General features: G+C 32.1%; 1 protein-coding gene across 2 annotated transcripts in view; it reads left to right on the top strand.

Moving 5' to 3' along the window:
• The window catches only part of LOC125853793 (probable protein phosphatase 2C 40), a 103,199-nt gene extending 96,582 nt beyond the window's left edge, over positions 1–6,617 (top strand). For both annotated transcript variants that reach the window (XM_049533546.1, XM_049533545.1), the window contains exons 2-5: positions 2,798–2,835; positions 4,203–5,386; positions 5,734–5,998; positions 6,294–6,617. In XM_049533546.1, coding sequence (XP_049389503.1) covers positions 4,211–5,386; positions 5,734–5,998; positions 6,294–6,421 — 1,569 coding nt within the window. In that variant the 5' untranslated portion in view covers positions 2,798–2,835; positions 4,203–4,210 and the 3' untranslated portion in view covers positions 6,422–6,617. The remainder of the gene's footprint in view (positions 1–2,797; positions 2,836–4,202; positions 5,387–5,733; positions 5,999–6,293) is intronic.
• The last annotated feature ends 9,863 nt before the right edge of the window (positions 6,618–16,480 follow it).

Below are 16,480 nucleotides of genomic sequence, written 5' to 3'. Positions count from 1 at the left end.
TTATGAGCTGGTTAGATGCGTGGGGCAGAGGGCTCGTAGTACCCCTTTGATTGATCCAGCCTTTTCTTCGCTTCGGTAGTGAATCACCTACTAAAGGGGCAGACCTGCACGCCTTATTTGAGACTACTAAAACAGGCGGTGAACTCTTTTTTCATTTAAAAATCAAAATCAAATTAAAGATTATAGATTTCAAAATCTAAGAATTAAAATCAAACAAAAAATATATTTTTTTCTGTGATTTGACTCAATTGTTTATTTGATTCGATTTTTCAAGTTTTTTTGTGAACATTCCTGTGTAGGATGACATATTCCAACCATACTTTTCTAATATTTCCTTAGATCTTTTCTAGGAACTTATATTTTTCTCAGCGGCTGTTTTTTTTTTCCGTGACTCAATTTTCGATTTACTTTTCTTGACAGAATAATCTTAATGACAATCCTGGTTCTCTATGGTTGACATGTATGATTAAGATATGCCAGTTTATTTTGGCATCATTTATTTATATTTAATGAAAGTCTCAATTTAAATAGTTTAGATCTCATGTCATTGAGTGTATTTATTTTTATTAAAACTTAAATATTTATTTAAATAGGTTTTTAATATTATTTATAAATGTTTTTGTGTGGATAATACTAATCACCACTGTATCCACAAATCACCCGCTACCATTGCTAACAGCTTTTGTCATTACAATCATCATCATAATTATTTTCGTCAATCAGAGGCGAATCTATATAGATCAGAGGGGGTGTCATGCCACCCGATGATCTCAGTGGAAATTATGTATATATATATATATATATATAAGGAATTGTATAAATATTAAGCGTGACACCCTTAACCGTAAAATTATCCATTGATTTTATAAAATTGACAAGTATTATTAGACATTCCAAAATAGTATAGTAGACAACTATTGTTGGACGGAGGGAGTAATATTTAATTTATTTTTATTCGGATTGTATACTTTTATGTTTACAAATAAATACATTATGCACGTTCAAATGTTAAATTTTGCCTTTATCTTAATCATTTCGTATTCAAATGTAGAGACAACATTTTAACCATTTAGATATGTTTTCAAATTTAGATGTCTTAATCTTAATAAAATCAAATGAGTCTTAAGGGGCAATGATCCCCACTAGTTACGAAGTTCACAAATACATTTGGCCAAAAAAAAATAACAATCCAAAATTCAATTTATAGTTGAATTTTGGAACTTTTAGGAATTCAAACACCAAAACACTTTTTTCACTTAAGTTACTTATAAAAAATTCAAAGACAACTCTAATTTATATTCATGATCAAGTATTTTGTAATTTTTCTATGTTTGGTTGGTCGAAATTTATAAAAACATTTTCTCTAAGAAAAAATATTTCTTAAAAATAAAGAAAATGACTTCTTTAATAAAAAAAAAAAAAATTTAAATTTATTGTCTCCTTCACACCCATCTAATTCCCCAAAATCTAACCCTTTGGGCTTCGACCATTCCCGAATCTCAACTCCCCATACCATCTTGCATTCATTGTTATTGCTAAACAACATATCAGTATCATTGGGTTAATATTTATTTTACTTATTTACTGAACACTAAAAAATAAATAGCAAAACTCACCTATTTTTGAAGATAATGTTTTCTAGAAAATTACTTTTTGTAAAAAACGATTTCCTTCATACCAAACCTATGTATACACAATTCCTTTTGATATAGTAGAATCTTTTATTTACTAAAAGAAAAAATATAAAGGATGAAATCAAAGTTGTAGAAAAAACAATTCATTTTTTTAAAAGGGACAAATTATTATTAGGAAAAAGTTTCTGATATACCTCACATCATTGTCATTTAGAGTTAATATATCTCTTGTTATGAAAGTGACTCATATATACCCCTACTATTACACAAATGATCCGCATATACCATTTTCCTCTAGTGAAAGTGAAAAAAATAATTTTAAATTAGTTTCAATTTTTTAATTGGTAAAAGATAATTCATCTTGGGGTATATTTGATCCTTCTCACACATTTTTTTCTTTTGACTATTTTTATTCATTGACTAATTTGAATTTATTATTTTGATAGTCAAATTTATTTTTCTTCCACTTATTTTCTTGTAAAATTTATCATAAATGCCCCAAATATTTTTTTACCTATATAAAACTAAATTACAATATAGCCACAATTTTTTTTTTAAAGCTTTTTAATCTTTTTTCATTCACACTTTTTTCTTTTTATTTCTCTTATTTTTATACTAACGAATGAATGGAAAAAATAAAGTAATACTAAAAAGCTCAAATAATAATAATTAAAGAAGTCAAAAAATAATTATGTGTGAAAAAATGAAATACATGATTTTTTTTAAAAAATAATTTATTTTTTTCATTTTCGTAACAGTAGGGGTATATGTAAGTCAATTTTGTCATAGTAAAGGTATAAGTGAATCATTTTGTAACGGTAGAGGCATATGTGCACAACTTTTGTAACGAGGTTATATCAACTTTAACTAATAAAGTTAAGGGGTATATAATTATTATTATTGAAATATGTGGGAAATTCATATAGTATATCTTATTATTATTGAAATATGTGGGAAATTGATATAGACAAATTTGGAGTTGAAATAGTAGGGTGTGTTGTGATACGAAATTATCGGTGACACTATTTTGACCTTCTTCTCTCTTTCTCTTCTCCATTAACGTCAGCCATACAAATTCATATACTCCACCATTCTTTTTTCTATATTTATTTGACTCTCCTGTCATCCATCCAATTTATCTTACTCTTCTCATCTTCCTTTCCTCTTCACTGCATTTCAATTTCTGAGAAAATCAACAAAGGTTAGTTCTTGAATTCGATCTTTACTTTTGTTAGCAGATTCTTGTGTGTTTTCAATTGATTGGTGGATTTTTTTTTTCTGGTTTCCCATTTATGAAATCAGATTTGCAAGATACAGTTGACATTTGCTGATTTTGAAGATAGTTAAATGATATGTGTTTCTTGTGAAAAGTTTTGATCTTTTTACTGAAATAGAAAATAAGGGTTGGAGAATGATAAATTAGAAGGTATTGAGGTGAAGTGATCTAATTTAATGTTATTGTATTGTCATGGGTGGTCTATTGGTTAGTCTCATTCAACTCTATATAGGGTGAAATCATGGACAAGCAATCAATTTATCAGTATTTCTTTATTGTTATGTTCTATGTTGTTCTTGGTTGTATTTATAATTGTGGTGTCCGCGGCGACTTTAATTCCTGACTAATTCCATAGGATACCTGCTATCTAGAAATCACCTTGTGTTTTGTCTCTGTTGGGAATCGAACTTGAGAACGCATGATGCTCAACCCACTTCATTCACCACTAGGCCACACCCTGGGTTTAGTCTTGTCTTATAAACTTTCTTCTTCTTAAGATACGATGTGATGTTGTTCTACTAGTTAGCCTAGTGAATGGGAAATTTGGTTAGTAAATCTCAATATCTTTGAGCTTACATGGAGTGATAGGGGCAGTGAGGATGCATATAGCCGGTCACAACTTGCTTAAAGTCAAGGTTTATTGTTTGTAAAATCCAATGGATTGTTGCCTTCTGGTCCATTCAGACAGTAGTGTATCAGACTTTCTGCCAGTTAGCCTTTGCTACGAAATTATAGTAGGAATCTCCGAGAGGACTTTAATCAGATGCCGGCTTATAAAATAGGCATGCTATGATTGTATTATCAGTAATACTTCTGAAAATAACATGTTGTCTGAAATGAATGGACCATAGAGGCATAGACCGCAAAAGAAAAAAAAGAAGGGGGGTCATAGCTATTTACATTGATGTTCTTTTCCATCAGCAACCAAGGACTAGCTAAGGAGGAGCGATTTCACTTCTTTTTCTATCTTGTTCCTCTGTGGTTCTTTTACTATAAAATAGCACTTGTTTCTGGAGCTACGTGATTATTGTCACCTACCATTGCCATTGTGGAGTTCCCTCCCGGGAGAAATTAAAGAAACTGTAGGATTTGTCATCACAACTAGCTTCTAGGTTTTCCCAAGCTGCATTACTTGTGTAAGGTTTTTAAAGTTGTTGATCCAAAAGTATGGTCATGACATGATGCAATTTCTTAAGGATTTTATTTACATTAAAAATTCCTTGCTTCTCTTGGCGTGTGGATGTTATATACAGATAGTACATTAAATTATGGATATTTTGACTTGTTTTTAGGTGTACAAATGATGCATGCACAAACAATCACTGATCCAGGAGAAGAGATCAAAATAAGTTTTGGTTATAACTTCACAGATGATTCAGGTGAGGAATCAGATGGTATTGACAACTGCCACGGAATTAAACTTCATAGAGCCAACAATTCCTTTTCTTGCCTGTCAGGGGCGGCTTTAAGTGGTAACGCCACACTAGCTAACACAAATATTTGTAATGGCTTGTTTGGAGCTGAGATACTTCCAGCGTTGGATTCACCAACTTCTTTCCGCCGAATTCCCTCTTCCCAATCTTTCTCAAGGTTGGATTTATTGTCATCTTCTTTGCAAAGCAATCTGTCAATCTTGAGTTGTAGTCCATCCTCTCCAAGTGCGCTACATGATGATGAGTCATTTTCATGGAGGTCCACGAGTGCTCCTCGAAGTGAAGGTTTCTTGAATGCAACAGAATTTAAAATAGCAGGCGGTGCAGCTGGTGAAGACAGAGTTCAGGCTGTTTGTTCAGAAGAGAATGGATCACTTTTCTGTGGCATATATGATGGATTCAACGGAAGAGATGCAGCTGACTTTTTGGCTGGAACATTATATGAGACAATTGGAAATTACCTCAATTTATTAGATTGGGAAATGGAACAGGAGCCTGGTAAACTTTCTGACCGTCTGGGTTTTTGTGGAACCCTCCATGATGCTGTTCAAGATGATAGATCTAGCATCAGGGTTAAGGATACTTCAGAAAATGTTAATCAGGGATCTTATGTTGATTGCTCTCCAAAAGTGGAAAAATCATGTGACTCATTTAAGAAGAAGGTACTTAAGAGCCTGGAACTAGCTCTTCTTCAAGCTGAGAACGATTTCCTCCATATGGTTGAACAGGAAATGGATGACCGCCCTGACTTGGTATCAATTGGATGTTGTGTTTTAGTTGTGTTTCTCCATGGGAAAAACATGTATGTGCTCAACCTAGGTGATAGTCGAGCTGTACTGGCAACAGATTCTGATGTCGTCAGTATTTCCAAGGATGAAGTATTGCAGGCTGTGCAGCTAACCGTTAGTCATAATGTTGAGGATGAATCTGAAAGAACTCGACTATTAAAAGATCATCCTGATGATCCCTCAACAATCGTAGCTGGAAAAGTCAAAGGAAGGCTAAAGGTCACTCGGGCACTGGGAGTGGGATATCTGAAAAAGGTGCATTTTCTATTTTGTTTACTTTATCTAATCAGTTTACACTTGCCTTGCTATTCTTAATACTAGAAGTTTTTATCCATCCTAAATGTTAACATAGGTAAAGATTAATTTGTCTTCTTATTGAGACGAATACTGAATTATTTCAAACAAAATTCATTTTTTGTTGTGATTGATACAGAATTCAAAGGTTTCGTTAGTGTACTCAATTATACATATTGATAGGCAATTCTTCAATAGGGCATAGTAATCATGTTGTGGCACTCTCTGGGTGCCTATGTTGATGCATTCTTTTTTTATTCCTGCTTACCTATCAAAAGAGGGTTGAACAATTCATTATCTTGTTGCAGAAATCAATGAATGATGCCTTGATGGGCATTCTTCGAATTCGAAATCTGATCAGTCCTCCATATGTTTCCGTACAACCTCATATGACTGTACACGAAATCTCAAATTCAGACCAGTTTGTTGTGCTTGGAAGTGATGGTTTATTTGACTTCTTCAGCAATGATGAGGTTGTTAAGCTTGTCCATTCTTATATCTTATGTCACCCTTCTGGTGATCCAGCCAAATATCTAGTGGAGCAGCTCGTGATGCGAGCAGCAGATTGTGCAGGTACAATTTCGATGCGCTGCATCACTTCTCTGTCTCCATCCAACCACTTTTAACTTTCTTTTAATTTAATTTAATCGTATAATAAAATCTACTATTTCGTCCGTCAGCACTTTTGAATGATGAAGTCAATGAAATCAGATACAAATCTTAGAGACTTAAGATTGTTTATTAGGTAGTGATTATTGAAGTGAGATCAGCAGAAGAATATAATATAAAGTCTTTCTGTTTCCTATTTGTATTTCTTGATGAGCTAATTATATAAAGTTGTTTTAAATAAATTTTCAACAATTTGCAGGATTTAGTATGGAAGAGTTGATGAGCATACCAGCTGGTAGAAGAAGAAAATATCATGATGATATTACAGTAATTGTAATCAATCTTGGAATGAACAAACGCACCTCAAAAGCATCCACATACCAATAAGTTTGTTAATTAGAAGAATTTTTTTGGCCTTTAGTCCTTTTCTTTTTATTTTTCCCATTTGGTCTGTGGGGGATTATAGAAGGGGGAGTGGCTTATTTTATTTGTAGTAATAGTTTTTATGTTTGTCATAATTTTTTTGTGGAGTACTTCTTCCTTATATTTAGCTATGTACAGAGTGTTTCTACATTTTTTTTGGGGCCTTCAATGAATTGGTTCTAGTGTACCTCTTACCTTCCCTTCCCCCTCCCCCTCCAAAAGAAAAAAAAACTTCATATTCAGTGAAATCACATAAAGTGGGGTCCGGAAAAGATCGAGTGTACTTAGACATCGAGATAGAGATGTTGTTTTTAAAATACCTCAGTTCAAGCAAATCAAAGTAGTAATTAAAAGAAAATGGTAGTGAAGATAAAACATGTCAACTAATAGCAAAATAGTGTAGAGCATATATGCAAAGAATTGCAACAACAAGGTGCGATCACTTTAATATATGAATTTAATTTGTGATATCAGATACCAAAAGCAGAAGACTACAAGAATAAGCTAATACTACGACTAATATGGTGCTCTATACTACGACAAAGCTAAAACATGAATAGGCTAGTAATAAAACAACTCTTAACTGCCTCTAACCCTTTACCCTTATTCACGATCTTCACAACCTTCTATCTAAAATCATGTCCTTGATAAACTGAACATGCATCATATTATGTCTCCTGAGAATTTTTAAAAATAACAACACAAATTCTTGATCAAGAAGGTAAAAGATTTAAATGAATCTTTCTTTAAGAAAGAGGAATATTAAAGGGAGTTTCATTCATGGAGCTGAAATAAATATGCATTAATTTGATTTCCCTTTGTAAGATGAAGAATCATATTGCTCATTATCAATGGCTGAAAAAGGTTCTTATCAACCTGTCTTTTTTTTAAAAAAAGATTCTTCTTGTTGGGGTCAACTTGGCAGTTTTTCGACCTTTCGAGCATTGGAAAGAGTTTATCGGATATGGTCAACTCTGAGGTTGCTCGACATTGCTTTTTAATAATAAAAAAAATACCTATTAGTTACCACTAAGAAATAATTAAATTGATTAAGCAATAATGAATTAGGAATTCTATTAGTTTAATCTCATACCTTCTCTGTCTTCTTTTCACTAAGCTAGAATAATACTAGTAGAATAATGTATCAATCTATATATATAATGTATTGGTGCATGTATATACACTGTATATTTAATGTGTTACAATAACAATTACAACATATTTAGTATAGTACCACAAGGTGGTGTGGAGAGGGTAGAATAATATATGCATATATTTCCTCTATCTTAGAGGTAAAAATGTTGTTTATATTAGACCCTCGGCTAAACAACCCAAAAAAGTATTGAAAGTGAAAGTATAAAAAAATATATTGAGAAGTAACCACGATAAAATAATACAATAATTGAAGTACAAAACAACACCATAAAGCAACATAAATCAAAAGCAAGAAATTTCATGAACAATACTACGACTACTAGTATGGACGAACAACGAGACAACACTACTATCTACTAATCATCTACCCTAATTTGTGTCCTCCACAACCTTCTATTTAAGGTTATATTATGAGTAAACTGAAATCATGTCATATCTTGTCTATTCACCTCTTCCTAATATTTTTTCGGGACTACTACTTCCTCTCCTCAAATTATCCATAATACATCAATCTCTCACACCTTCACACCTTCACATTGGGACATTTTTGCATCTACTTTTCACATGACCAAACCATTTTAGAATTGTTTCTCGCATTTTGACCTCCATCAAAGGGCAACTTTCCTTGCACTGAATATCCTCACTTCTAATCTTATCTTGACTAGTATGGACACACATCCAGTGCAACATACTCATTTATGCAACTTTCATCTTCTGAATGTGAATGTTCTTGACTAGTCAACACTTTGTCAATACAACATATTTGGTCCAAATACTACTCTATCGAATTCACCTTTAAATTTTGGTGGCAAATTCTTATCACACAAGACCCCGAATGCGAGCCTCCATTTCATTCACCCTACACCTATAAGATAACTGACATCCTCGCTAGTCTTTCCATTTTCTTGAACAATCAATCCTAGATACTTGAAACTTTCTCTCTTATCGATGGACTGTGCATCAAGCCTCACTTCCACACTAGTCTCCTATGTTATTATTGAACTTACACTCCAAGTACTTTGTATTGGTCCAACTCGACTTGAACCCTTTAAATTTCAGGATTTGTCTTCAAACCTTCAATTTAATGTTAACTCTATCACGAGTTATGTCAATCAAAATTATGTCATCCATAAATAACATCCTGCTGATGAATTCGAGATTTGGACTCATTTAGGACTTTGTTTTGATAGTTTTAGTGATCTCAAAAGCCTAATTTGTGCTAGAAACTGATATTAAAGCCTTGATTTTTAAGCATGTGGACTAAGGAGCAAAGGAAGGACACTAACATGCAAAAAGGAACAAAACAAGCTGAAGAAGTGGAGAAAAGCTATCTTGGTGATCGCCAAGACCACTCGGCGAACCGCCTAGTGGCTCTTCAGACCGCCTAAAGTTCCAGTGTGCCAGTCTTGAGGGAAGAAACCAAATCGGCGACAGATATGGGTAGTCGGCAAATCGACGATCAGTTCCGCGACAACAAATTGGATCGCCCAAAGTTACAGGACCTGAGATGCTGAAGGCCAATGCAAAATGGCGATGGAATAGGACACTCGGCGGATCGCCGATCGATTCGGTGAGGCGCGACTTAATCCGCCGAGTGGACTTTCAGGCTTAATTTTGGGAAACTATAAATTGGATTTTAAATGTAAGTTTGAGGAGTTCTCCCCGAGATGTTAGAGTTCTTTCCCTGACATTACAGTTCCCATTTCTAGACTTAGAGTTTTCTCTGGATTTTTGAGTTCAAATTGTACAACTTTGGAGAATTTGGAAAGTGGGTCTTTGAATTTCATTCTTGGAAATCATTGTAAGGGCTTGGAGACTCTTAACCATACCATGGCTAGTGCATTTGGTAATCGTTTCTCTGTTTTTATGATGTGTGGCTAAAACTCCAATTCTTGGGGTGTGATTATGTGATTATGGGTTGAATTAGCTTATGGGTATTGATTATTACTAATTTAAATGCTATATTGAAGTGGGTTTAATCATTAGCTGTGTTTTAATCTATGAATTGTAGTTGCAAATGCAGTTATAGCTTTGAGTTCTTATCTTGCTTGAGAGAGAGGTTTTTGAACCAAACCTTTTGATTAATGGTTTGTAGGTATTTGATTGATGTGGGTTCAGCTCGAAAGAGTGAATCCTAAATCAAATACTACCCATCTTGTGAGAGAGAGGATGTATTAAGGTTGTGGGTTGTTCTTATTTGTTAAGCTTGTTGATGTTCGAGAGAAATCACTTAAATCGAAGTAATTGTTCGAGAGAAAGCTATTTCAATCATAGCCCAACTTACCCACTGATATTTAGCTATTTATTAGTAATTTTACTTACCCATATAGCAAAATTTTCCTATAATCGATCACATCCCGAGAATTCCTCTTTATATTATTGTTTCATTGTTGTTTGATTGCGTCGTAACTGCTAATTGCAAATCAAAACCCCCCATTTGACATTCATTGTCACCCCTTAGACTTGTTTACATGTCTTTTTCGATAATTTCTATTCCTATAGCTATTTAGACCACGTTTGTACTTCATACCTGAATTTGAACACGTACCGCTCTCTGTGGGTTCGACCCCCACTCTTCGTTGGGTTTTATACTGCTTAACGATCGTTTGCACTTAGAATTGGATGAGGTGTGCTTGAAACGTTAATCACCTGCTCGATCTGAACCCTTTAAATTTTAGGATTTGTCTTCAAACCTTCAATTTAGTGTAAACTCTATCGTGAGTCTCATCAATCAAAAATATGTCATCGATAAATAACATACACCTTATCACCTTACCTTGAATTCGCCGCGTTAATCCAACTATCATTAAATAAAAATAAAAATAGGGACAAATGGTTAATCCCTAATGCAACTCTATCAAAACTGGAAAGTACTTAGTCTCCTTTCGATGTTCTTATATGGAATTGACTCCATCATATATGTCCTTAATCACCCTAGTATACGCCTCAGGTACACCCTTAACCTCCAAGCATATTTTATAAAACCTTTTTAGGACTTTGTCGTATGCTTTTTCTAAATCAATGAACATTATGTGTAAGTTCATCTCCGTTACCTTATTCTACTCCACAGGTCTTCTCGCAAGATAAATGGTTTTTTCATTTTTGTAATTGATTGTCCCGACATGAATTTGAACTGGTTCTTGAGAATATTCATGCCCCTTCGCACCCTCATCTCCATCACCTTCTCCAAATCTTTATAGTGTGACTTGTTTCAATGTCACCCGATCTTCTTGTACAACAAAATCATGTATTTGGTATCAATTCATCAGGCATCTTTGCGGTCTTTAAGACAACATTAAACAACACAATTAGTCACTCCATTTGCAGCTTAGACTCTTTCAAAATTTCATTAGGATCTCATTTGATTCAATCACTCTACTCGCACGCATCTTACAAATAGCACCCTTAATCTCCCCAACTATTATAGGCCCATAATATCCACAATTGTGACACCTATATTAGTAATCCAAATTCCCTAGCACGATGTCTTTGTCTACCTATCTGTTTAATATCCTATGGAGGTATAATTGTCACTCCGTTTAGTGAGAGCTTCCTCCATCAGTATTTTGTGGTCCTCTTCTTGATGCACTTTATTTGGTGTCCTCTTCTTGATGCACTTTATTTGGTCTAGGTCACAGGCCTTGCTCTCTTTTACCTTGGGTAGACTGTACAACTTCTTATCCCCAATCTTGTCCTCGAAATCTACATTTATAATGTATTAGGACTTGTTTGATTGGAAATAAGTTATTCCGAAATTAGTTATCTTAAAGTTATTATTTTACCCCCAATGTAGAATAAAAATAGAACTATAATTTTGGAATAATTAATTCCGGTTATATTATCCTACAATTTTATCCTAATCAAATATGAGATATACACATTCTAAAATTAATCTTGAACTTAGTTATTCCTTAGTTCTCATACAAACAAGTCCTTAGTGTAGTAGTGTGTATATATATATTGACGATATTATATGCATACATACATGTATATGCTATATTTTGAAAGAAAAATACTGTTATATTTTGAAAAAAAATAAATATTACTATTTTTTCAAAAAGAGATATTAATCTCACTACTTAAAATTGTTTTTGCAAAAAGCATCTAAATAGTTCAAAGTTCAACAACTTCATAATCATTCTCCAAACTTTCACGTCTGAATTTTAAACTTGTCTTTTAAAATTTCGAACTTCATATCTTTGAGGTGTAAATTTGAATTTTTTAAACTTGTCTTTTAAGATTTTCAGATGTTTAACTTCAAAATCCGAATATTTAAAAGATGAGAAGGAGAATGTGCAAAATTTACTTAACTTCAAATAAGTTTAAAAATTGACAAAATTTTATATAACATATCTAAAAGTGGCTATTCATGATCATGGAAACCATTTTTTGTAAGTTTATTTGAAAAAATTAAAGTTAGAGTTGGAGTTGGAGTTGAAATTGTACTATACCGCTATTTATGATCATGAAAATAAATAAATAAAGTAGTTTATTTAAAAAAAATAGAGTTCAAGTTAAAGCTGGAGTTGTTTCTTGCTATATTTGTTTGTTGCAAATAATATAAAATTAATTGAATGTACTTTTTTTTAAAAATATGATTTATATTTACCAATTTTTAAAAACTACCAAAATTATCTGACTTGACTAATTTACCTAAATTATACTATCAAATAGGCTCTAACACAGTAACCTCATGAAAATAATAGACACATAATTATAATTATGTCATAGATTAGATCTCATATACAAGTTACTACACACTATTATAGCAAAAAATCACATTGTTTGAAATATTATAAGTTGGAATTGTGTTTATTTATAATTTATGCAAATAATATTTAGTTATTTAAATATTCTTTACCTAAAAATATGAAATATAATTTAAATAAAGTTATTTTTATAAAAAAAAATCAGGGTAAAATTTGAAAAAAGAGAAATATAATAAAAGTAAAAATAAGATTTTGAATGCTTTCTAAATCTCAAATTCTTAAATTATATTTAAAATTTTCATGATTAAATATTAATTTTTAAATAAAATTTTAAAAATTCTATTTAAGAAAAGACAAAATTATTCTCATAACCAAACAGGTCGTACTGCTAACCGCACGAATTTTCAACGAGAGCTTATCCCATTTCTCGCAATAAGCCAAACAATTTGTGCCTTGACGATATTATCAATATTTTCTGACAAAAATATATTCCTCCAATGCAAATTATTTTATTATATTCTAGCTAGCTTACTAATGAAGAAATCCACTTTCATTCTCAACAAGATTGATATTTAAAGTTATTTTTTATAAAAAAAAGTTTGATATTTTAGCTGATATACACAAATTGAATAATAATTGTGTTATAATCCTATAAATAGTGACTAGAAAAAGTAGATAGTACGTATATTTTATGAAGTAAAAATATAAACAATGTAATTTTTTATTGAAAAATATAATATAAAATTAGAATAATAAATTTAGTTTAAAAATTTGAAAAGTTAATATAATGATATTGAAATAATATTAACTGAACACACACAAAATATATTTTATTTTTTTATAAGCAGAAAATAATAGATTTTTTGCGGTAGAAGGCAAGACTGTTTCAAAGATTTCAAAATATTTATTTATAAAAGAATAAAAATTATAAAAAAATAAATAAAAATATAAATATAGAAATAATTATGTGGGTTCACATAAATCATAAAAATAATAATAGTGCAAAACATGATAGCCACTATACTACAAGTACTTAGAAATTATATATGGATAACTTTTTAGCAAAAAATGAAACTATGAAGCGTTATTTAGTGGTTTTATAGTTTGGGGTGAGAGATTAAAAATAATAGTGATAGGATAAGGAAATAGGGATAGGATAATTTTTTTTTATGTTGTTTGGTTGTCATGTTTGGGATAATTTATCCCACCATTTATATCGTAGTAATGAGATAAGTTATCTCATATACATGGTGGGATAAGTTATCCTAGGATAGTTAACCTCATGATAACTTATCCTGGGATAACTTGTTTCCAACCAAACGACCCCTTAGGGTAAGATATATACATGTCGTATTTCATCGTAGGGAAAATTGTATAAAACAACAAATTATTCCTTCAAATTAAATGTTATAACCACCGTTTGATTTAATTGTAACCCGTAGCACACGGTTATCATTCGCCTCCCTCCCTGAATTTCTCGCTCGCCACCCTCGATTTCTCGCTGGGCAGTCTCTCCCTCGCCTCTCTCACTTTATACAAACACAAATGTATAAAATGTGTTTGTGTTTGTATAAAGCGAGAGAATATCTTTTCGTTCGCCTCTCTCCCCAGATGAATCTCGCTCGCTATTCTCCCAGCTTGCTCGTCACTCTCACTCGCCTCTCTCACTTTATACAAACACAAATGTNGTAACTCTTAATATTCTAAGAGATATGGTCGTTTAAAGTTGACCTAAGCAGAATCTTACTTCAAAACTTAATGAAACTTCAAGAACACTTATCAATAACTCATCAAGAACTCTAATCTTTAAATTTCAAGAACGAAATTACGCTGAATAAATCATGATTGGCGTGTGGGTGAAAGAACCCAACACTATGGAAGCTTACATACCTCTTAGGGATTAAACCCATGGCGAAAATCCGCAACAAGATGCAAGAATCTCGACGAACGCTTTCATCCTTTCTCTTTTCTCCTCTTTTCTCTTCTTCTTGAACTCTCAACTAAAACCCTAGGTGTATTTTAGAATTATAAAACTGAACCTAATCAGATTAGACCCCTAAAATATTACTAAAAACGAATTAAATCTGATTGGGTAAGGAAAAGACCAAAATACCCTTCTCTATTTTCGGCTAACCTTCCTTAACTGGTCAGCCTGTTTTCAAAAGGACATATCTCACTCATCCGACCTCGAAACATAGCAAACTCCGCGGCGTTGGAGAGATAATTCAAAGATCTTCGCTACGGTATCTGGTAGCACACCTAATTCATCCTGAGCTAGGAGTTATGGTTGTTTGAAGTCGACCCAAAACTCATACTTAAGCATAACTTGCAAAATTTCAGATTTTGCTATTTCCAATTTAATTCTTTTTGAAACTCAAGGTGCTACATCTAGTAACCTTAACACTTAAGAAATTTTAAATTCCTTGGTAAAATCTCACTCACTACGAAGAACGGTTCGGGTCTTAGCTCAAAAATTTTCTGGGGTGTTACACTCTCCCTCGCCTCTCTCACTTTATAAAAACACAAATGTATAAAATGTGTTTGTGTTTGTATAAAGCGAGAGAAAACTGTTTATATACATATCTTTTCGTTTGCCTCTCTCCTCAGATGAATCTCGCTCACTACTCTCCTAGCTTGCTCGTCACTCTCACTCGCCTCTCTCACTTTATACAAACACAAATGTATAAATTGCGTTTGTGTTGGTATAAAACGAGAGAAAATTGTATATACAAATACAAATACATATCTTTTCGTCCTATACACTTATAATTATACAAATACTGCAGATCTTTCCCTGCCCAATTTTCTTTTGTCTTTCTCTCTTTCTCGATTTATACAAACACAGATTATACAATTGATTCTTTTGTATATGTATACCGAAACAGATTATACAATTGATTATTTTGTATATGTATACTGAAATATACATATTAATAGTCATAGCAAACATAAAATTTGCTATGAAGCGCAATTATACAAATTATAACTATATCATACAAATATAATTTTTATGTTTGCTAAACCTAAAATTTACTCTTTATTATATATTTGAATAATATTTAAGCTAAGTAGTAATGGTAGTAATTCAAACTTTAGCCTTGAAAATAGTAGAGTACTAGCTTTCTTTTGATAATTATCCCTTTCTCATGCATTTTTTTATTCTCAGTTTTTCTTATTCTGTGTAATTAGCCTTGAAAATGTCAAAATTGAAACAAACAAAAGGAATACAACGTAACTCGAGAGAGCTCTGATCCAACAGAAAAGACTATACTAGTACATTTTCTTTTTAAAAGTCATATAAACCGAACGAATGAAAAAAAAAATTGCTACAAGAGGATTGAAAAGAAGATTGGTCATCTTTTTAAAAGTCTATAAGGTTCACAAAGATGTTGATTCCCACCAATTAGATATTAGTGTAATAATTTTTTGATATTCCTCTTCTTTTTTCTTTTCATTTCATTTTCTCTCTAAGGATCTTTGTTTGTCCTATTACCCATTAGTTGAAAGCCAGTCTTTAAAGCCCTTTTCTTAGTTAATTTCTATGTATCTCAAACTTTTATGCATGAAGAAGCTAGTAACAGTAAATATTGGAAATAATATTCCTTATGCCTATTTAAATGACATGTTAGATAGCAAATGCTAGGAAAAGTAATAAAGAAGGGAAAACTATTGGCCTCTCTTGTGAATATTCTCAATGGATAGCTGTGCATACATAAGCTAAAATTATTCCAATTTTATCCATCAACCTCTTGAGTGCCTCTAAAGTTCATTTGCCTTTGTAAAAACAACAAAATATTATATTCCCTCCATGTTGTGAGGCTACTTTTTATAACTTGTATAAAGTGATAAAAAATGCATGCAGGTTTCTCAATATCCATTTCACCATTTACTCTACCTACCGTTGGTACTATTGCACGTTATTTAGGATTTGAACATTATGAATTTAAATTTGAGTTCAATCACAAACTTTAGTTTATTGGATTTGAATGGTTGTAACTAAAATATTACATTCTCCTATGTGTGTTGCATCTTTTTTTTTGTTCCCTTCTTCTTTAACCCATTTGCTTGAAAAGAGATTAATGATATGGGTTGAACTAGTTACGTTAAGATTTTGACGTTCAAGGAGAAATTTAATAACACAAAGCGTCCTTTGAAATAA

This window comes from Solanum stenotomum, chromosome 1 (genome assembly GCF_019186545.1).
Source record: "Solanum stenotomum isolate F172 chromosome 1, ASM1918654v1, whole genome shotgun sequence".
Classification (NCBI taxonomy): domain Eukaryota; kingdom Viridiplantae; phylum Streptophyta; class Magnoliopsida; order Solanales; family Solanaceae; genus Solanum; species Solanum stenotomum.
The sequence above is the reverse complement of the archived record's forward strand: the minus strand, read 5'-3'. Positions and strand labels throughout refer to the sequence as shown.